Below are 15440 nucleotides of genomic sequence, written 5' to 3'. Positions count from 1 at the left end.
TCACAGAAAACAGCACCTATTGAATAACCCAAGCACTTAGCACTTCTCACTGCTCCTTGCCATCAAGAGCGCTGAACAATAATAGGTGTTGTGAAGATAACACACCTTTTCATAGGCATGGCTGCCTGTAATGCCTCTGAATCTGTGATGTCTACAGGCTGCTCCACTCCAGCTATTCTCGCCCAACTCCTGGAATATATTATTGGTTAATAACAACTCTCTCACCTCCCTACAATGACTCAATTATTTAATAAATGGAAGGCAGTGCATGTTGTATAATAACAATAACACCAAAGCAATGTGACTTAGAAGGAAAAACTTATTTTTTTAATTTCTGCATAGCATAAAATTGAAGTGATCACTAGAATAATCAATTACTATTGCAATCTGAGAAAAAGGAGGGCCTTTTTAAATGGGTGACTTAAATGAATATGCTCTCAGCAGCATGCTAGGCATTATGGAAAGGCCACAGAACATCTGACTACGTGTTAGTGTATGCCCTAAATTTCCTTTACTAAGCTGTATTATAAATCTTAAGTTATACAATATAAACATTGTGTTTACTATCTGGTTAAAAAGCTGCTATTCATAGTTGTGGAATATTTCACAATATAATCACATTTTTACATGATCAATTGTGACAGAGGTGCTCAAAGCCAGCCTTGTTTAGCACGTGTGGACATTTAAAGGGGAGATATTTCTGGCCTGACAAGGAAAATTCAGAGCAGAGCTCCCAAAACACTGAGCTCCGCATAGACTTTGTGCTCACCTGCAAAATCTGCCCGTAAAATTTCCAAGACAGAGACAAGAATAGCCATGAGTTCCGCTGACACACGTGGCCCCGTTTGCACACTGATGACTCTCACAATTGTCCATGTCCACCTCACAGTTCACACCAGTGTAGCCAGGCTCACACCTACAGTGGTAGGCTGCGACTCCGTCAGAGCAGTTGCCATGGATACAGGGATTAGAAAAGCATTCATCGATGTTGATTTCACAGCGTGTCCCTGACCATCCCAAGAGACAGGAGCACCGATAGGAACTGTAGCGGTCTTCACAGTTCCCTCCATGCAAACAGGGGCTGGAGTGGCAGGCATTTAATGGCAAGCAGCCGGTAAGGACCACATTTGTAGAGACTTTGAGAAACTGCTCTTCCTGAGGCTTTTTAGTGAAACTGTGAAGATTTTCAAAGTAAGAGAGATATATGCCTCCAATGTCTATTGTGCTCAGACAGCCCTGCAGGCCTTCCGTATTGTTAATAGCTTGGTCACCCACATAGATGTCTGTACTGTCCTTCAAAAAGTTCAGGCTTCCGGTAGCAATTGCGCTGGTCACAGGAGGTGTTTGGTTGTCCACCTCCAGTTGCCATCGGGAGGTCTGGGCCAGGGGGTCGATCATGGAAAACTTCACTTGGTGCCAGGTGCCATCATTCACCACCTGCACACTCATCAGACGTAGCAGATGAAAACTGTTGCCACTCTGCAATTGAAATAATAATCTGGAGTCTCGAATGCTAATATTGAGAAGCTCGGGCTCTTTTCCCGCATGCAGTATCATTGCATTTGCGTCACGTGTTCTGAAGCCAAATGTGATGTTGGTGAGTTCTCTGGAAATGTTCCCGTTGCTTCGGAACAGTATTTCTTGTCTCAAGCCACCGAAAACAGCATTTGCAATACCTAGAGCGGGAAGAGGAGAAACTGTTACCTTCATTCTTCGTGTTTCTCCTCACATGGCGGGTGTCTGTATGACTGACACATTAGGTGTTGTGCTCACATGGCGGATGTCTGTATGACTGACACATTAGGTGTTGTGCTCACATGGCGGATGTCTGTATGACTGACACATTAGGTGTTGTGCTCACATGGCGGATGTCTGTATGACTGACACATTAGGTGTTGTGCTCGTTGCTCTCTAACTGTGCCCGTTATAGCTGTTTTCTGTCATTGCTTTACAAGAGAAGAACTGCAGATTCACTGAAGGTGAGTAGTTTGGTCATTAAAATATAAAGCTAGGGTGTCAAACCCGCCAATGAGAATACGAAAACTCAACTCGTACCATTTTTTTTTCATTTAAAATCTTCTGGCATAAAAACATAGCATGACAGATTCACTGTGCTAACAGAGCGTGCGGAAAACACAAAGAATCAAGCCCATACACTCATCTTCAAGGCCTGGTTTGGTTAGGATTACCCTTGCTACAAAAACACATAGCCAAAAGAATAGAGACATAAACGATATGAAATCTCATTTCTGTCTCTTGTTACTATAGTTTGGGTTTGAAATGTCCCCTCAGAGGACTATGGGTAAAAGACTTAGTCCCTATACTGCGGTGCCGTTGGGAAGTTGTGGGACACTTACCAGGTGGGATCCAGAAGATAAAATAAGTTCACTGAGAATATGCTCACTAATGGTTTGCTGGAACCCAAGCCCCTAACTATGCACTACTTTGTTTTCTGGCTCCATGAGTTCAATAGGCTTTTCTGCTACCCACTCTCCACCAAGACGTGGTACCTTACCACAGCCCCAGAAGCTGAAAGCTGTAAGAATGAGAGTCCTTCTTGTCAGATTTCTCTCTCAGATACCACAGTGCCCACCAAATCACGAGTACTTTCTGAGCTTTATTTGGCAAATCAACTGCTTACTTCGTACAATCAGAACTTCCACATGAATGCATAAAGTTTCTTTTCTGTATATGCTTTGTTGTCCCAGTCATTTTAAGAGCCCGGAGAGTAGAAGCTACTTCTGCTCTTCTTATTGACTAACCGATGATGCTCTGAAGATGTAAATGGTCTGAGTGAAACAATTCTGGGAAAGAGGTAGTATTGTTATCACTATCATTTTTCACTCTGTCTTAAAGAACAGAGAACTGAGACAGAATAAATTACTGTTTATCTAGCAACTGTCAGAATTAAAACTCTAATCAAGAAAAATTGACCATTAAACTCCACTTTCAGCTATAACAAAAAAAATAAAAAAATAAAAAAAATAAAATCTTCTGGAATGTCAATTATTGTTTCATTTTCATTTAAACACACAGACATCACAAATGTAGTTTTGGTGACACACTAGTTAGTTAACAATAGACCCTGACTTCTGATTAAGTTCACCCACATGCAGTTAGCAGAAACATTCACAATGATGGATTGAGTTATGCTGCAAAAACAAAACAAAACAAAACAACAACAACAAAAAAAAAACCCTCCAATTATATGGCTAGATATCAACTTGCTACCTATAGCCAAGTAACTCCATGTGGTTGGGGAAACAAGAGCACTTTGTATTCATGTATTACACCGAAGACAGCACTTTTGAAAATCTTACTGCATCTCTCTATTAGAATTGCTACAGCATGATTAATCCACAGTTTGTTCTAGCTCTTAAAATATCTAGCCCTATGTGTGTTTCTAGTCTCCTAAACACAGCCTTGAGGGAAAAGCAGACACAGAAGTGCTTCAGCGTTCTACCAATCCTGTCAGCCTAATGAATCGTGTCCTGGCCAGCCCTCTTCTCAGCATTACGACGGACACTCTGTCCAGATTCCTTTCAGAGGTCAGGCTTTCAAGTCCCATGCAGGGTACCGTTCATTTTTGCTATTTTTAGTCATTTTTCTGTGTGCACCCAAAATTTTACCCCTGCACTAACATTTCCCTTCCCTTTTTGCCATTTTCTCCCATGAAAGTAAAATCTGCTATGATGGCTGGAAATTTAACATGGGGACCCACAGGACCCACACCGCTGCTTCCCTGACCGCCCTCTTCGTTCCTGTTACCATAAAAACTTACTACTTTGTATACGCCTTCCAACTTTCTCATCTCCCGTTTTCTCTACCGTTGTCCCTGTCTGTCACTTCACTGAAATTGCTCCTGGCAAGGTCCCAATGACTTCTGCCATTTCAGTCCAGTGGTCAATTTTCTCTTCTCCCTTTTCAGTAGCAGTGACCTGAAAACACGGTTGGGACTTTCCTTGCCATGTTCTATACCAGCCAGCATCATTGGTCCTACAAAAGATGGCGTCTTAGTTTCCCTACATCTGTGGTTGCTGCAGAGGACTCTAACAACCGCTTCTTAGTTCAGGACGGAAGTTCTAAACTCCACCCTCTGACCCCTATTTATCTACTTCTAGTTCATAACATTCTCTTCCTCGTTCACGTGACACAGTCACAAAATGAAGGAGCTTGTCCCAACCCAGGCCCTTCATACTCTCTGTAATTTAAACCTGGAGTTTTCTTTCTCCAACTGCCCATGCTCAGTACCCCCTCAGTGTTGCAGTCTGCTGGAATGACACCTTCCCCTGCTACCCAAGTTAAAATAGGTCTTCCTGGTCTCATCCTTCTAGTCTATTCCTGATTTACTTCATAACTCCTGTTGCCATTTGAAACTGGGTTTTCTTTGTTTCTTAACTCTGCTCTAGTGCATGAGCTGTAGTGGACCAGGTATCCTTTAGAAGTGGTTACTCAGGCATTCCCTGAGACTGGTGCCTGGCCTTCAGTAAATGTCCACTGAGCATCACCTTTTACTTTGGAAAGTGCAACAATGATCAAAATATCACATCAGGAGAAAAAAAGGAAATAATTTGAGTGTTGTAATTTGAATATAGGGTTTGGCTAGATTTAAAAGATATCTCATTTAATTTCCCTGTTAATTTATTTTATTATTTTCCTTACCAGATTTGGGGAAGGAATTTGGGAGGGAAGGAACATAAACAAACATCATGTATTTTTAAACCAATGTTTAAACAACCAAACTCATTATCTCTTTGCTGTCTATCACGTTTTGTAAATCTACAAATTTAGCAAGTCTGCTGGAGAAGGTGAAACCACTTCTTGTGATCTGGGGAAAATGCTCTGTACACTTTTAGATCTCGCCTTTTCTTGGGGGAGCTTTGCTTCAACAAATAATGCTTCTAACTAGAGAGAGTTTTCAAGTTTCAAATCTTATTTGAACACTTATTGTGTATGACCAGGAGATCAAGCAAACTCAGGGTAAACTATGAGCCTTAGTCAGACTGCTTTACTAGGTTCCATCTTCCCAATGCACTTTTCTATTGCTGTGGGAGACCATAAGACTTTAGCGCATACCTTTAAAAGCACAATTTTTGAATAACAAGAAGGGATTTAAATTTCATTTGAACACAGAGCATTGTCTATATCTGGACTGTGAATTATTTGACCTAAAGGAAAAGGCGATGCATAAACCATAGTACTTAGCTCAGAGTCATGACTGTGATCTTTAGATTGGAAAACCAGTCAGAAGGGGGGGGATCAGTTACTATAAGCAGTGAGCCTGTACCTAATGCATACACTGTACACATAAGTCATACACCAAGAAACACGCGGGGTAGGCCTTGTTCTCCCTGCTTAGATGTGAGGAGGCTTTAGGTTTTGATGGTCATGTGCATAATCAAGGAACCACAGTGTGGCAGATGCACGGATTTGCTGCATACACCTGGTATCGAGAAAGCAAAGGCAGGTATCACTTGCTTAGTTCTTCACAAATTAGATTGAAATAATCAAAGAGCTGGGTTTGTTGCTGCAATGGCCCATTTTTCTCGCTCAGAAACTCGGGCCAGCATGAATCACAGAGATCATCCTGGTCATGATATTGGTCACTCCTGGCTTTGTAAACTTCTCACACACGTTTCTCTAAGTTGTCTAAACCTGAATTCTTTTTTTTCACTGTCTCTGGCTTGGACAATTGAAATGTACCAAGTAAATTGGATGGACGACAGCTGTGAATGCTACCTACATTCAAACCCTTGAGGAACCAGCTGGCACTGTGCACCGGGGGGACATGGGCTGAGTTGACACCACTGAACTTCCTCGCAGGCTTTCCCCGCCGTGTGTGTAGGGCAGGAACAGGAGAAGTCATCCCACAGGGAATAGCAGACACCTCCATTATGACAGGGGTTGGACTGAGAGAAAAAGAAAATCAAAGGGATAAAAAGCAATGGCAATGAAATATGGAAATGTTAAAGGTGAGATCATCGGTTGCTTTAAAATGCCAATGCCCCTACATCTTTGCATTTTAGACGTTTTGCACATTGTTAATAACGTTGAATAAAGCCGACAACTACCATTTCCAATTGCTTACTAAAAGAGCAGAGGAAAGAGCAATAGACAGAGGTGGGGGAGAGATAAAAGATAAAACAACAGAATGACAGAGAAGAGATAATAAACTGATCTGTAGCACAAGGAGGATTATTGAAATATAATGATGTTCTCCATAACTTATGAGTTACTCGGCCATGTGCACACACTTATTATCACTGCTTATGAAGATTATTATACCTGGATGCCTCTAGTTGCTCAAGATCGAATAACCAGGTGAAGTAGTGAGAGCTGGTCCTCAATCCTGTAAGTCCCCGGTAACATCTCCCTCCCCATTAGTCTTGCCTCTGCATCTGCAACAGTCTTATCTCCGTTCTCAAAGCCACTCAGAGAGGAGTCAAAACACAAACATGTTTAAAGTAATTGTTTACCTCCTGCCCTGCGTTTATCCAAGATCTTTCATTTAATGGCTTTGCTTAATTGCTTACCCTCCCGTCTTTCTTTACACTTCTAGAGATTGAACACAGTCCTTAATCTTGCTAAGCATGTACTCTACCACTGAGCGATCCCCCAGAATATTACATAATTTTATAAACCTTAATTTCTTCATCTGTAAATATAAATGAGATAACACTGTTTCTTTCATATAGAAGTCTTTCAATATAACCAAGCTAACTAATTCATAGGAAATCATTTCAATTATGAGAAAAGCATTACTATAAGAGCATTATGGGGGTTCATTCATGTATATTTAAAATTGAATCTTGTACACTGTAATTTTTGGGGTTCATGGATGCGCGAGTTATGTCGGTGTGGTTCCTTCTTTTCCTCCAAAAGGTCATGAAAAGCTAAACATCTCACATACGTAAAATTATTTAGAAGACATGAAAAATGTTTGAAGGAAAGCACTGGCTCTGAAAAATTATATATCAAATAAAGAAATAAATAAATTAAAAAAAGAAAAAAGAAATTATATATCAAAGGATTTGAAAACCAGCTGCCATAGGCATCCTCCTGAATATTAACCTTCATCAGGCGATGAAAGGAGACAGAGACAGAGACCCACATTGGAGCACCGGACTGAAATCTCAAGGTCCAAATCAGGAGCAGAAGGAGAGAGAGCACGAGCAAGGAACTCAGGACCGCGAGGGGTGCACCCACACACTGAGACAATGGGGATGTCCTATAGGGAACTCACCAAGGCCAGCTGGCCTGGGTCTGAAAAGGCCTGGGATAAAACAGGTCTCGCTGAACATAGTGGACAGTGAGGACTACTGAGACCTCAAGAACAATGGCAACAGGTTTTTGATCCTACTGCACATACTGGCTTTGTGGGAGCCTAGGCAGTTTGGATGCTCACCTTACTAGACCTGGATGGAGGAGGGTGGTCCTTGGACTTCCCACAGGGCAGGGAACCCTGATTGATCTTTGGGCTGATGAGGAGGGGGACTTGATTGGGGGAGGGGGAGAGAAAGGGGAGGCGGCGGTGGGGAAGAGACAAAAATCTTTAATAAATAAATAAATAAATAAAACAAAATATAAATAAAATAAATAAATAAAAAGAAAAAAACAGCTGACAAGGGGAAACTGAGACTTTGTTATTAATTAATAGAAGAAGCTGGGCAGTGTCATTAAATTTAGTGGGGTCTTCTAAAAAGAATTGGTTTAGCTAAGCCTATAGAATACCATTAAGAATTTTTAGCTTAAAATACTATTATTCTCAGGGAAGTTGATCGTTTGGGGAGAGGGAGAAGCATGTGGCTGGAGTTGTGTTGGCTATAACATATTCATGATGTCAATAAAGATCAATGTCACAATTTAATGGTTTGTTGTAATTCTACCAATCATCCTGGAGATATGTAAATGAAAAATATTCCATGATTGGTGGGTGATCAGCATTTTGTTCGTGTATAAAATGGTGCCTAGGGGTGTGGCTATATCCCTGTAAACCCCACCTACATTTGAGAATTTGAAGAAGGAAAGCTGTGACCTCAAGTCCTTCCTGAAGTACATAGTGAGTTTTCTGTCTCAAAAACCAAGAACAAAAGCAGAATGGTTACAATAGATTATTTAATAAATATAATTTTAGTATGCACTATGTGTATAGCCAATATGAATGACCTTACCTTACAGTTATTGTCTCCAGGACAGCCTTGAGTCACATTGACAAGAACTGGATCACGGTATCTGTTGTTTGTTGAGTTGGGGAAGAATTCCAGGTTTTGGTTGTTTAATCTTATATCTTGAATGCAGCCCTTGAAGAAGCCACCATACACTTCAGTCTCTTGCCTGTCAGGTAGGCCACCAATGAAGATGGCGTCTCCTTTTTGAATTGTCCATGCAGGAACCGAAATGAATCCTACGTTTTGTGAAGACTGATACAGTTCAACTTCATTTGGTTTGATTTTCAAGGATATTAAGTGGGCATTTCCGTCACTAAGAAAAAATGTCAGTACTAACTTGGGAAGGCCTGGAGTCTGCAGTACTAGGCTGCCATGTTCTAGCCAGACACTCGCATACTGGTAAGAATTGTTCCCCAAAGCTAGAAGGAAGCCTGATGGTTGACGTGTTCTCACAAACATGGAGAGGCTGAAGTTCTGTCCATAATTATCATCAAGATTGAAGATGGCATATCCCGGGAAGTCATCCTGGCCAAATCTGCCTGCTACATACTCTTCAATGTCAAAATAGGCAAAGAGAAAGAAAGAAAAAAATCTTTATATTTAAATGTAAAACAGGATAGGAGACCAAACTGTCATAGGCATACACAACCAGACTCTTTCTCAAGTTCTGGACAGGCTATGTTACAATAGGATGGCAAGGTTGCCTCATTTTGTGAGCTTCTAAGTTTGTACTAAAAATCACTACATTTTGGGTTATCATAGAGGCCCATCAGTTACAAAGGTAAAAAATAAAGTTTCTGCAATGATCAACTAAAAAGGATTCCCATCACCTCTCTAAAATCCAATCAATGAATCATTAGACACCTCTGAGCTTCATCTGGGTAAGAAAAAGATGTGGGTATGAGCACGTCATACAACTCCGCGCTACACTGCCCAGGTGGTTGCTGCTTAAGCAGACGTGTCATGAAGCTGAACTGCTCTGTATAGTGACGAAGATCAACAATAATATTAGCAAGCTCAGTTTGGGGAAGGCACCCCAGGTAGTAAGAGACAAGGCAGTTGAGATCTTAGAAGGGTGTTACTAACTGAGGTCAAGTATGAGAAGGGCCGAGAGTTGACTATTGAATTTGCAATGCAGAAATTATTGCTGAGCTTGACAACAGTGCTGTCATAAAGATATTGCTGCTTTGGGTTTTCACATCTCAGTTGTAACCAGGGGAAAAAAAGATCCTATCCTATCATGGTTAGATATCATCACAAATTGAGGTTTGTGCGAAAGTAAGACATATTTTACTTTAGCTGAACCACAGTGAATCTTGCTTAGACAACCATCTGTGTTTGAAGACCTTCTGCACAAAAGGCTACGTTGTCAGAACTCTGACTTGATTCCTATAGGAACGCTGCATTGTGAATCTGCATTTGGACACCACCTGCTTCAGGCAACTACAGGTAGCTTTCAAAGGTACTGTCAGATAAAATAACCTCTTTGAAGAGGTTAACATCTCTGAACACACTGTGGCACTTTTGTATAGGATAAAATGCTTAATAAGAAAATTGGGCTCTTGAAGCCCTGCAGTTTTGAGGATAGGCACAAAAATCCCTCAAGCTCAGGGGGCCAGGCCCCTGCTGGCCATCCTAGGATGCCTGCAGCATCACTTTGTGGGCCAGAATAAAAGAAAGGATGCAGAAATGGGTTTCTTTTTTTCCTTAGAAACTTGACTCTCCAGTAATCCTATTCTTCAGAAATCACACGCAGGTAGTCAGAGTGTGTGATGTGCTACAGGATTTTAGAAATACCGTAAGCCACAGAGGTAGGACTTGACTATGGGCATGGAAGATGTGATACATCTTGCTGACATGTTCTAAAGATGTATGGATGAAAAAATGATTTGACAAATTTTAATGATTGACGATTGTAGGATGAAATTTAATGAGTAAAGAGGAGGCATTTGTATTTAAACGTGACTCATCAGTTTAGGGTGGTAAAAAGAGGACTCCACAGCCTCACAAATGATAATGACTGACAAAAGACAATGTGTAAACAATGTGCCACACAGTTAATACGATGCTAATATGGCCAATGATGGTATATTATAGAACGATGAAAGTTATGGACCCATGACTCTGTGTCACCAAGCACATTTAGAAAGAAGCAAAGGCAAAAAGAGTAAGCAGCTGATGAAGTCTCAACGCCATGTCACTTAGAGGCACTAGAGGAAAGTACTATGTGTTGGATGATGGGAGTGGTTGCTGGGTATGAAATACTTTTCTTCAAATATTTGGGAATCTCCAAGAAGAGATGATAATCCTTAAGTGAGAACACCTCCCCCGCATGAAAACTGTGTGAGAAAATGCAAGCTTTGGGTAAATCACAGCCCTGATAAATGGAAAGAAATACCTGCTTGGAAATTTAGGGAGAGATGGAATGGTGAGTTCTGTGTTCCTAAAGTAGATTCAAAGCAGAGGTTTGCATAAGAAATTTAACTACTGAATGAAGCCCTGTCAAACCTAAAAGAGGAAGGTAGATAGCTACATATTGCTTTTTAAAAATAGATACTTTCCAAATAAAGCAAGAGGTGTGTGATACACTCCTACAGAACAACATCCCAGAATCCCTGTTCTGACACATAACATAATACATATGATGTTAACACTTCCGGCAGGTCAGGGTCCCATGCAAACCTTCTCAAAACTCCCTAGTGGGGCATACATGATTTTTGGCTCAGCTTCAAGATATTGTCACTCTTTCCATTTTGTGTGTTACCCAGAGAAGCAAACCCTCTACCCAGCCTGTCTTCTTCTTTCATTGTATTTGCCAGTGGTAAACATTGTTCCAAAATCATTATTTGGAGAGTGGAGAGGTGGCTCCTATGGTTAAGAACACTTGCTGCCCTTGTAGAGGACCCATGTTTGGTCCCCAGTACCTGCACCAGGAAGTTCAAAACCATATTTAACTCCTGTTGCAAGGAATCTTCAGACCTCAACAGGCACCTGCACTAATGTGGTACCTATAAGTACATACCCAGACCCACACACATACACAGAAAATAAAACAGTAAAATAAATCTTGAAAATTCATAATTTGGGGGGCTCGCTCACCAGATGTTTAGTGCATCTCATATAGCAGATAGACTCTAAGTTCTCATTTGTGCTCGTAAGCATTTTTGTGTGTCTGTGTGAAAGAAAGAAAATACAGAAAACATTCCCTCATAGATTTTAGCAAATAAAAAATATTTTAACTTCATGGTTCAGAGATGATATGAAAAATATACTTCCCTTTAAACTTTTCTCAAAAACTTCCAGAAAGAATTGGTTTTGTGAAATTCCTGCGCTATAATCTTTTTGATGCCGAACACAGGGTTAAACAGTTTCAAATAGTACGAGAATAGAGGATATAATCACATTCAGTGTGAGGAGAGGGGTGTAATCATACTACGGGAAACATGGAGAGTGTAGCCAAATCAGGAATTTGGTTTTAAAAGTTCATCATTTTCCAAGTTAGAATGAAAAGATAAAGAAAACCAGAACCCACTGGATTGGCATCTCTCGAGTCTGTTTCCTTGGACAGTCAGCGTGCCCACGGTCAGCGTTAACCTCACGGGTCACCGCATCTGGAAGCCAGTCAAAATGAGCCCGCATCTGTTTGTTATTTTGTATATGTACTAAAAATATTGCCTTGGGTCAATTAGATTTTTCTTCAAAAAGTGGACCATTTCCTCGGCATAATTTCACCTTTTCTCCTTGAAAAAGAATCGCAAAACAACGTGCCATGCCGTTTAAAATATTACGTAGCGCATCACATGCCATGCCTCATTGCCCAACAGGTCCGTGATTGTAATGAATATTGAGGTGAGGGGCAAACCCGCGAAGGGTTTCTAATAACTCTTAGCCATTGAACATGGAGTAGGGGACAGGCTACGGCTGGTTTTCATTTGACTTCATATAACACAGAGAAGACCATTTACCAGATGCCGCCCTACTTGGACTTATTCTGAAATGTTAGAGTAAATTGCAGCCGAACTTCAAAGCAGTCGGTTAGGGCTCCCCCCTCAGACCTCTCAATGCATGATGATGATGATGATGATGATGATGATGATGATGATGATGATAATACTAATAAAAGTGAGCAGATATGTATTGGCTGCTATCTGTGGCAGTCTTTGGCATGGTGCTGGAAGTAAAGGATTTGAAATACACTTCAAACTGATATGCTAGAGGAATAGGGTCGATTTGTACATACTAACTCCTGGATTTTACTGATAATACATTTCGTGCCTTCTTTCCGTCTCTCCTGAAGATGTCTACCTGCTCTGCACAGTAAGACTTTGGAAGAGGCACTGTTCAATAGAACTGAAGGTTTGTCAATCAGAAGAATGATTCTTAAAGAATAAAAATTGCACAGAGAGGAAGCAAGGAAATGGATGTTCACCAAGACGCTGCCAAGCACAGGATCAGTACTACTATGTGGCTCTAATATTTTGTGTCTCAAGCTCCCATTTCTCCAGAAAGATCACATCTTATTCAAATAAGATTCCCCATACATTTGTGATATACAACAAATGGCAAAGCTCTAAGGGCATTTTACCAACTGGATGAAATGCCATTTCAATAGGAGCTATTAGCTTATTGTAAATTATTATTTCTATTGTTACTATTTTACTTTTCAGCCCAAGTAAAGCTTAGCTGTCCCCCGAAACCTCCTAATTATTCCATGTCACTGCTGTCTCCTTTTGTCTCTTAGTGAGCAAGCATCGGCACAGGTCCTGAGGGCTCCTTGTGTTTTGTAACAAGATGTCACTGCCTGGGCATTTCTGAGCTGGCTCTGCTCTGAGGCACAGTGCTCCAGGGCACCCCAAACCCTCTCACCTCTCAGGCAGTTGGAGCCTGCATAGGGCCTGTCACATTCACACTGATAACCCTGCCACAAGTTGATGCAGCGTCCTCTGTTTTGACAAGGTTGACTTTCACACCAGTCCTTCCTCATGCAGCCTGCTTTGACGTTCAGTGACAAGCTAGACGAAATGTTCTCCAGAGTAATGTGATTCAAATCAAATTTAATATCTTGGAGACAGCCTACAAAGGGAGGTGTGGAGGGCGCATTATAGATGTTAAGCACAGACACACTGTTGCTGGCTGCTCCCACTGGTAAGCCCCCCAAAAAAGCATTCTGAAAAGCGCATAGCAATTGATGATTCTCTACTGGGAAAGAAGTCTCACTGGTGCACTGCCCCATGCAGGAGCTGCCAATCAGGGCTAGGGTTATAGTTTCTGCAAATGTTACTTCTACCAAATGCCATTCTCCATCACTAGTGTTGTGGGGAATATATAGAATCACCGTTGTCTGGTTCTGGACTTGGATTGATAAGTGAACACAGCCACTTAGCAACTCCAGCTTCATAGACATATCTGTGTTGCCTCGGTAAAGAAGAAGTGAGTTTGGTTGAACAGTCTGAAACCGCAAGGATATGTTACATTCTGGCTGTGTGGTTGGATGTGGGCCACTTGTGAGCCACAGGAAACTGTTGCTCTCAAAAGAAAGTGTGGTGTCAGCTTCACACAGGGGCCCCGCATAGCCAGGAGGACACTGGCAGGTGAATCCATGCTGGTCATTTTCAAAGTGAGGGATGCATTTTCCGTTGTTGAGACACTGGTGATGATGGCAGCCTAGGAGAACTTCCGAACAGTCTTCTCCTCCATAAAATGTCCTAGAAAGGTCATCAAAGGGGCAATGGCAGGTGTAATTCCCAGGCAGATTCTCACAAGTACCACCGTTTTGGCAAGGGTTTGGCAGACATTCATCCATGTCTTCTTCACAGTGGATTCCTATTCAATAATAAACAATAGGTTAAATGTATACGTACTCACATAGACACATATAATCAAATCATCAATGGAAGTTTCGTATACATTTTGTATATAATCAAGAAGTTCAGACCAAGTTCAGGGTTATAACTGTGACGGAGTAAAATGTAATTCTTGAGGAAAACTAGAAATCTGTTCTGTGATTCTACCCATGCTGTGAAAAGAGCAGTCACGACAGACTAGAGTTCTTCTAGAAATAGAACATTTGTCAGTTTCAGTAGTCAAGTTACCATTGTCAACATACATATGGTACTAGCATGAAAGCAAAACAAAGAGAGGGAAGCTCCGGCTTTGGCACTGATCCTAGAGTTAAAAATGGTTAATTCCTGGATGTTTTTTTCAGTTCCTGATTAAACTGTTAGTTTCCTCTCCTCGATGTGGAAAGAAGGATTGCTTTTTCTCTTGTTGTACCATCCTATAACCCCCAGAACCAAAGTGTGCCAGATATATATGTGTATACACACACACACACACAGAGACATCTTTCATAATGAAGTTCCTCAGGCAGATGAAAGGGCCCCTTCTTCTTCCTGCATTCTTATATAAAGCAAGACATTTATTCTACAACAAGTTCCCACTGATAATTTTTATTTCACTTTCATGAAATCTTCTTCTTGACTTTAAGAAAAATATAACATTATCCATAAAAGAATTATTAGATCTATTTTAATCAAGCTAACAAGAATAGGGCATCATGCTTATCAGTTTTTGTCAATGTGGCACAAGCTAGGGTCACATGGAAAAAAGGAATTGCATTTGAGGAATGGCCTGTAGGTAAGTCTGTGAGGGCATTTTCTTGGTTAACAGTTCATGCAGGAGGGCCCAGTACAATGTAAGTTGTACAACATTCCTTGGCAGGTGCTCCTGGGTGCTATAAGGAAGCAGGCTGAGCAAGCCATGAAGAGCAAGTCAGCAAGCAGCTTTTTCTCCAGGGTCTCTGCTTGGGTTCCTGCTTTGAGCTCCTGCCCTGACTTCCCTCAATGAGGGACAATGATCTATAAGTCAAAATAAGCCTTTTCCTCCCTGACTTTGCTTTTGGTGAGTATTTTATCTCTGTTGCAGTCGTTAAGCTAGGACAGACCGTTTTTAGGAGTGACTGTAAATACAAATGAGCAAAACCAAACTGACGCATGTAGAACAGTGTATGATTCTCCCCAGTACCTTCACCCACACTGGGTTTCTGTTCACAATCATCTGCAGTTTGCTAGGTGCATGTTCTTAGCTCTTTTTCAGAAGAAGTTGACTTTTAGCAAGTCCAATGTCTAAGTTCTAAAATATTTCTACAGCCTGACCATAAATATGCTTTTAAATTCAATCTGAAACTGTCTTCACTGCTAATTGTGTGTTTCTAGACATTCTGGGTACTAATAAGTATATGTTATTTTCCCAGTTAGGCTTATACTTTATATA

At 41.1% G+C, this 15440-nt stretch overlaps 1 protein-coding gene across 3 annotated transcripts in view; it reads right to left on the bottom strand.

Annotated features, from left to right (window-relative positions):
* Crb1 (crumbs cell polarity complex component 1) overlaps positions 1–15440 on the bottom strand; it is a 202969-nt gene that overhangs the window by 36074 nt on the left and 151455 nt on the right. For 2 of the 3 annotated variants that reach the window (XR_007593494.1, XM_050151630.1), the window contains exons 7-10: positions 13035–13991; positions 8172–8719; positions 5744–5909; positions 770–1676 (exon numbers count right to left, since the gene is read on the bottom strand). Coding sequence is in view for 2 of the 3 variants with exons in the window: in XM_050151630.1 (XP_050007587.1) it covers positions 770–1676; positions 5744–5909; positions 8172–8719; positions 13035–13991 (2578 nt within the window). In the remaining variant the exon portion in view is untranslated. The remainder of the gene's footprint in view (positions 1–769; positions 1677–5743; positions 5910–8171; positions 8720–13034; positions 13992–15440) is intronic. The other variant, XM_050151631.1, reaches the window with a different exon arrangement.

This window comes from Alexandromys fortis, unplaced genomic scaffold (genome assembly GCF_014885135.2).
Source record: "Alexandromys fortis isolate MF-2015 unplaced genomic scaffold, M_Fortis_MF-2015_v1.1 scaffold_71, whole genome shotgun sequence".
NCBI classification, from domain to species: Eukaryota; Metazoa; Chordata; class Mammalia; order Rodentia; family Cricetidae; genus Alexandromys; species Alexandromys fortis.
This window is presented reverse-complemented; position numbering and strand designations above follow the sequence as displayed.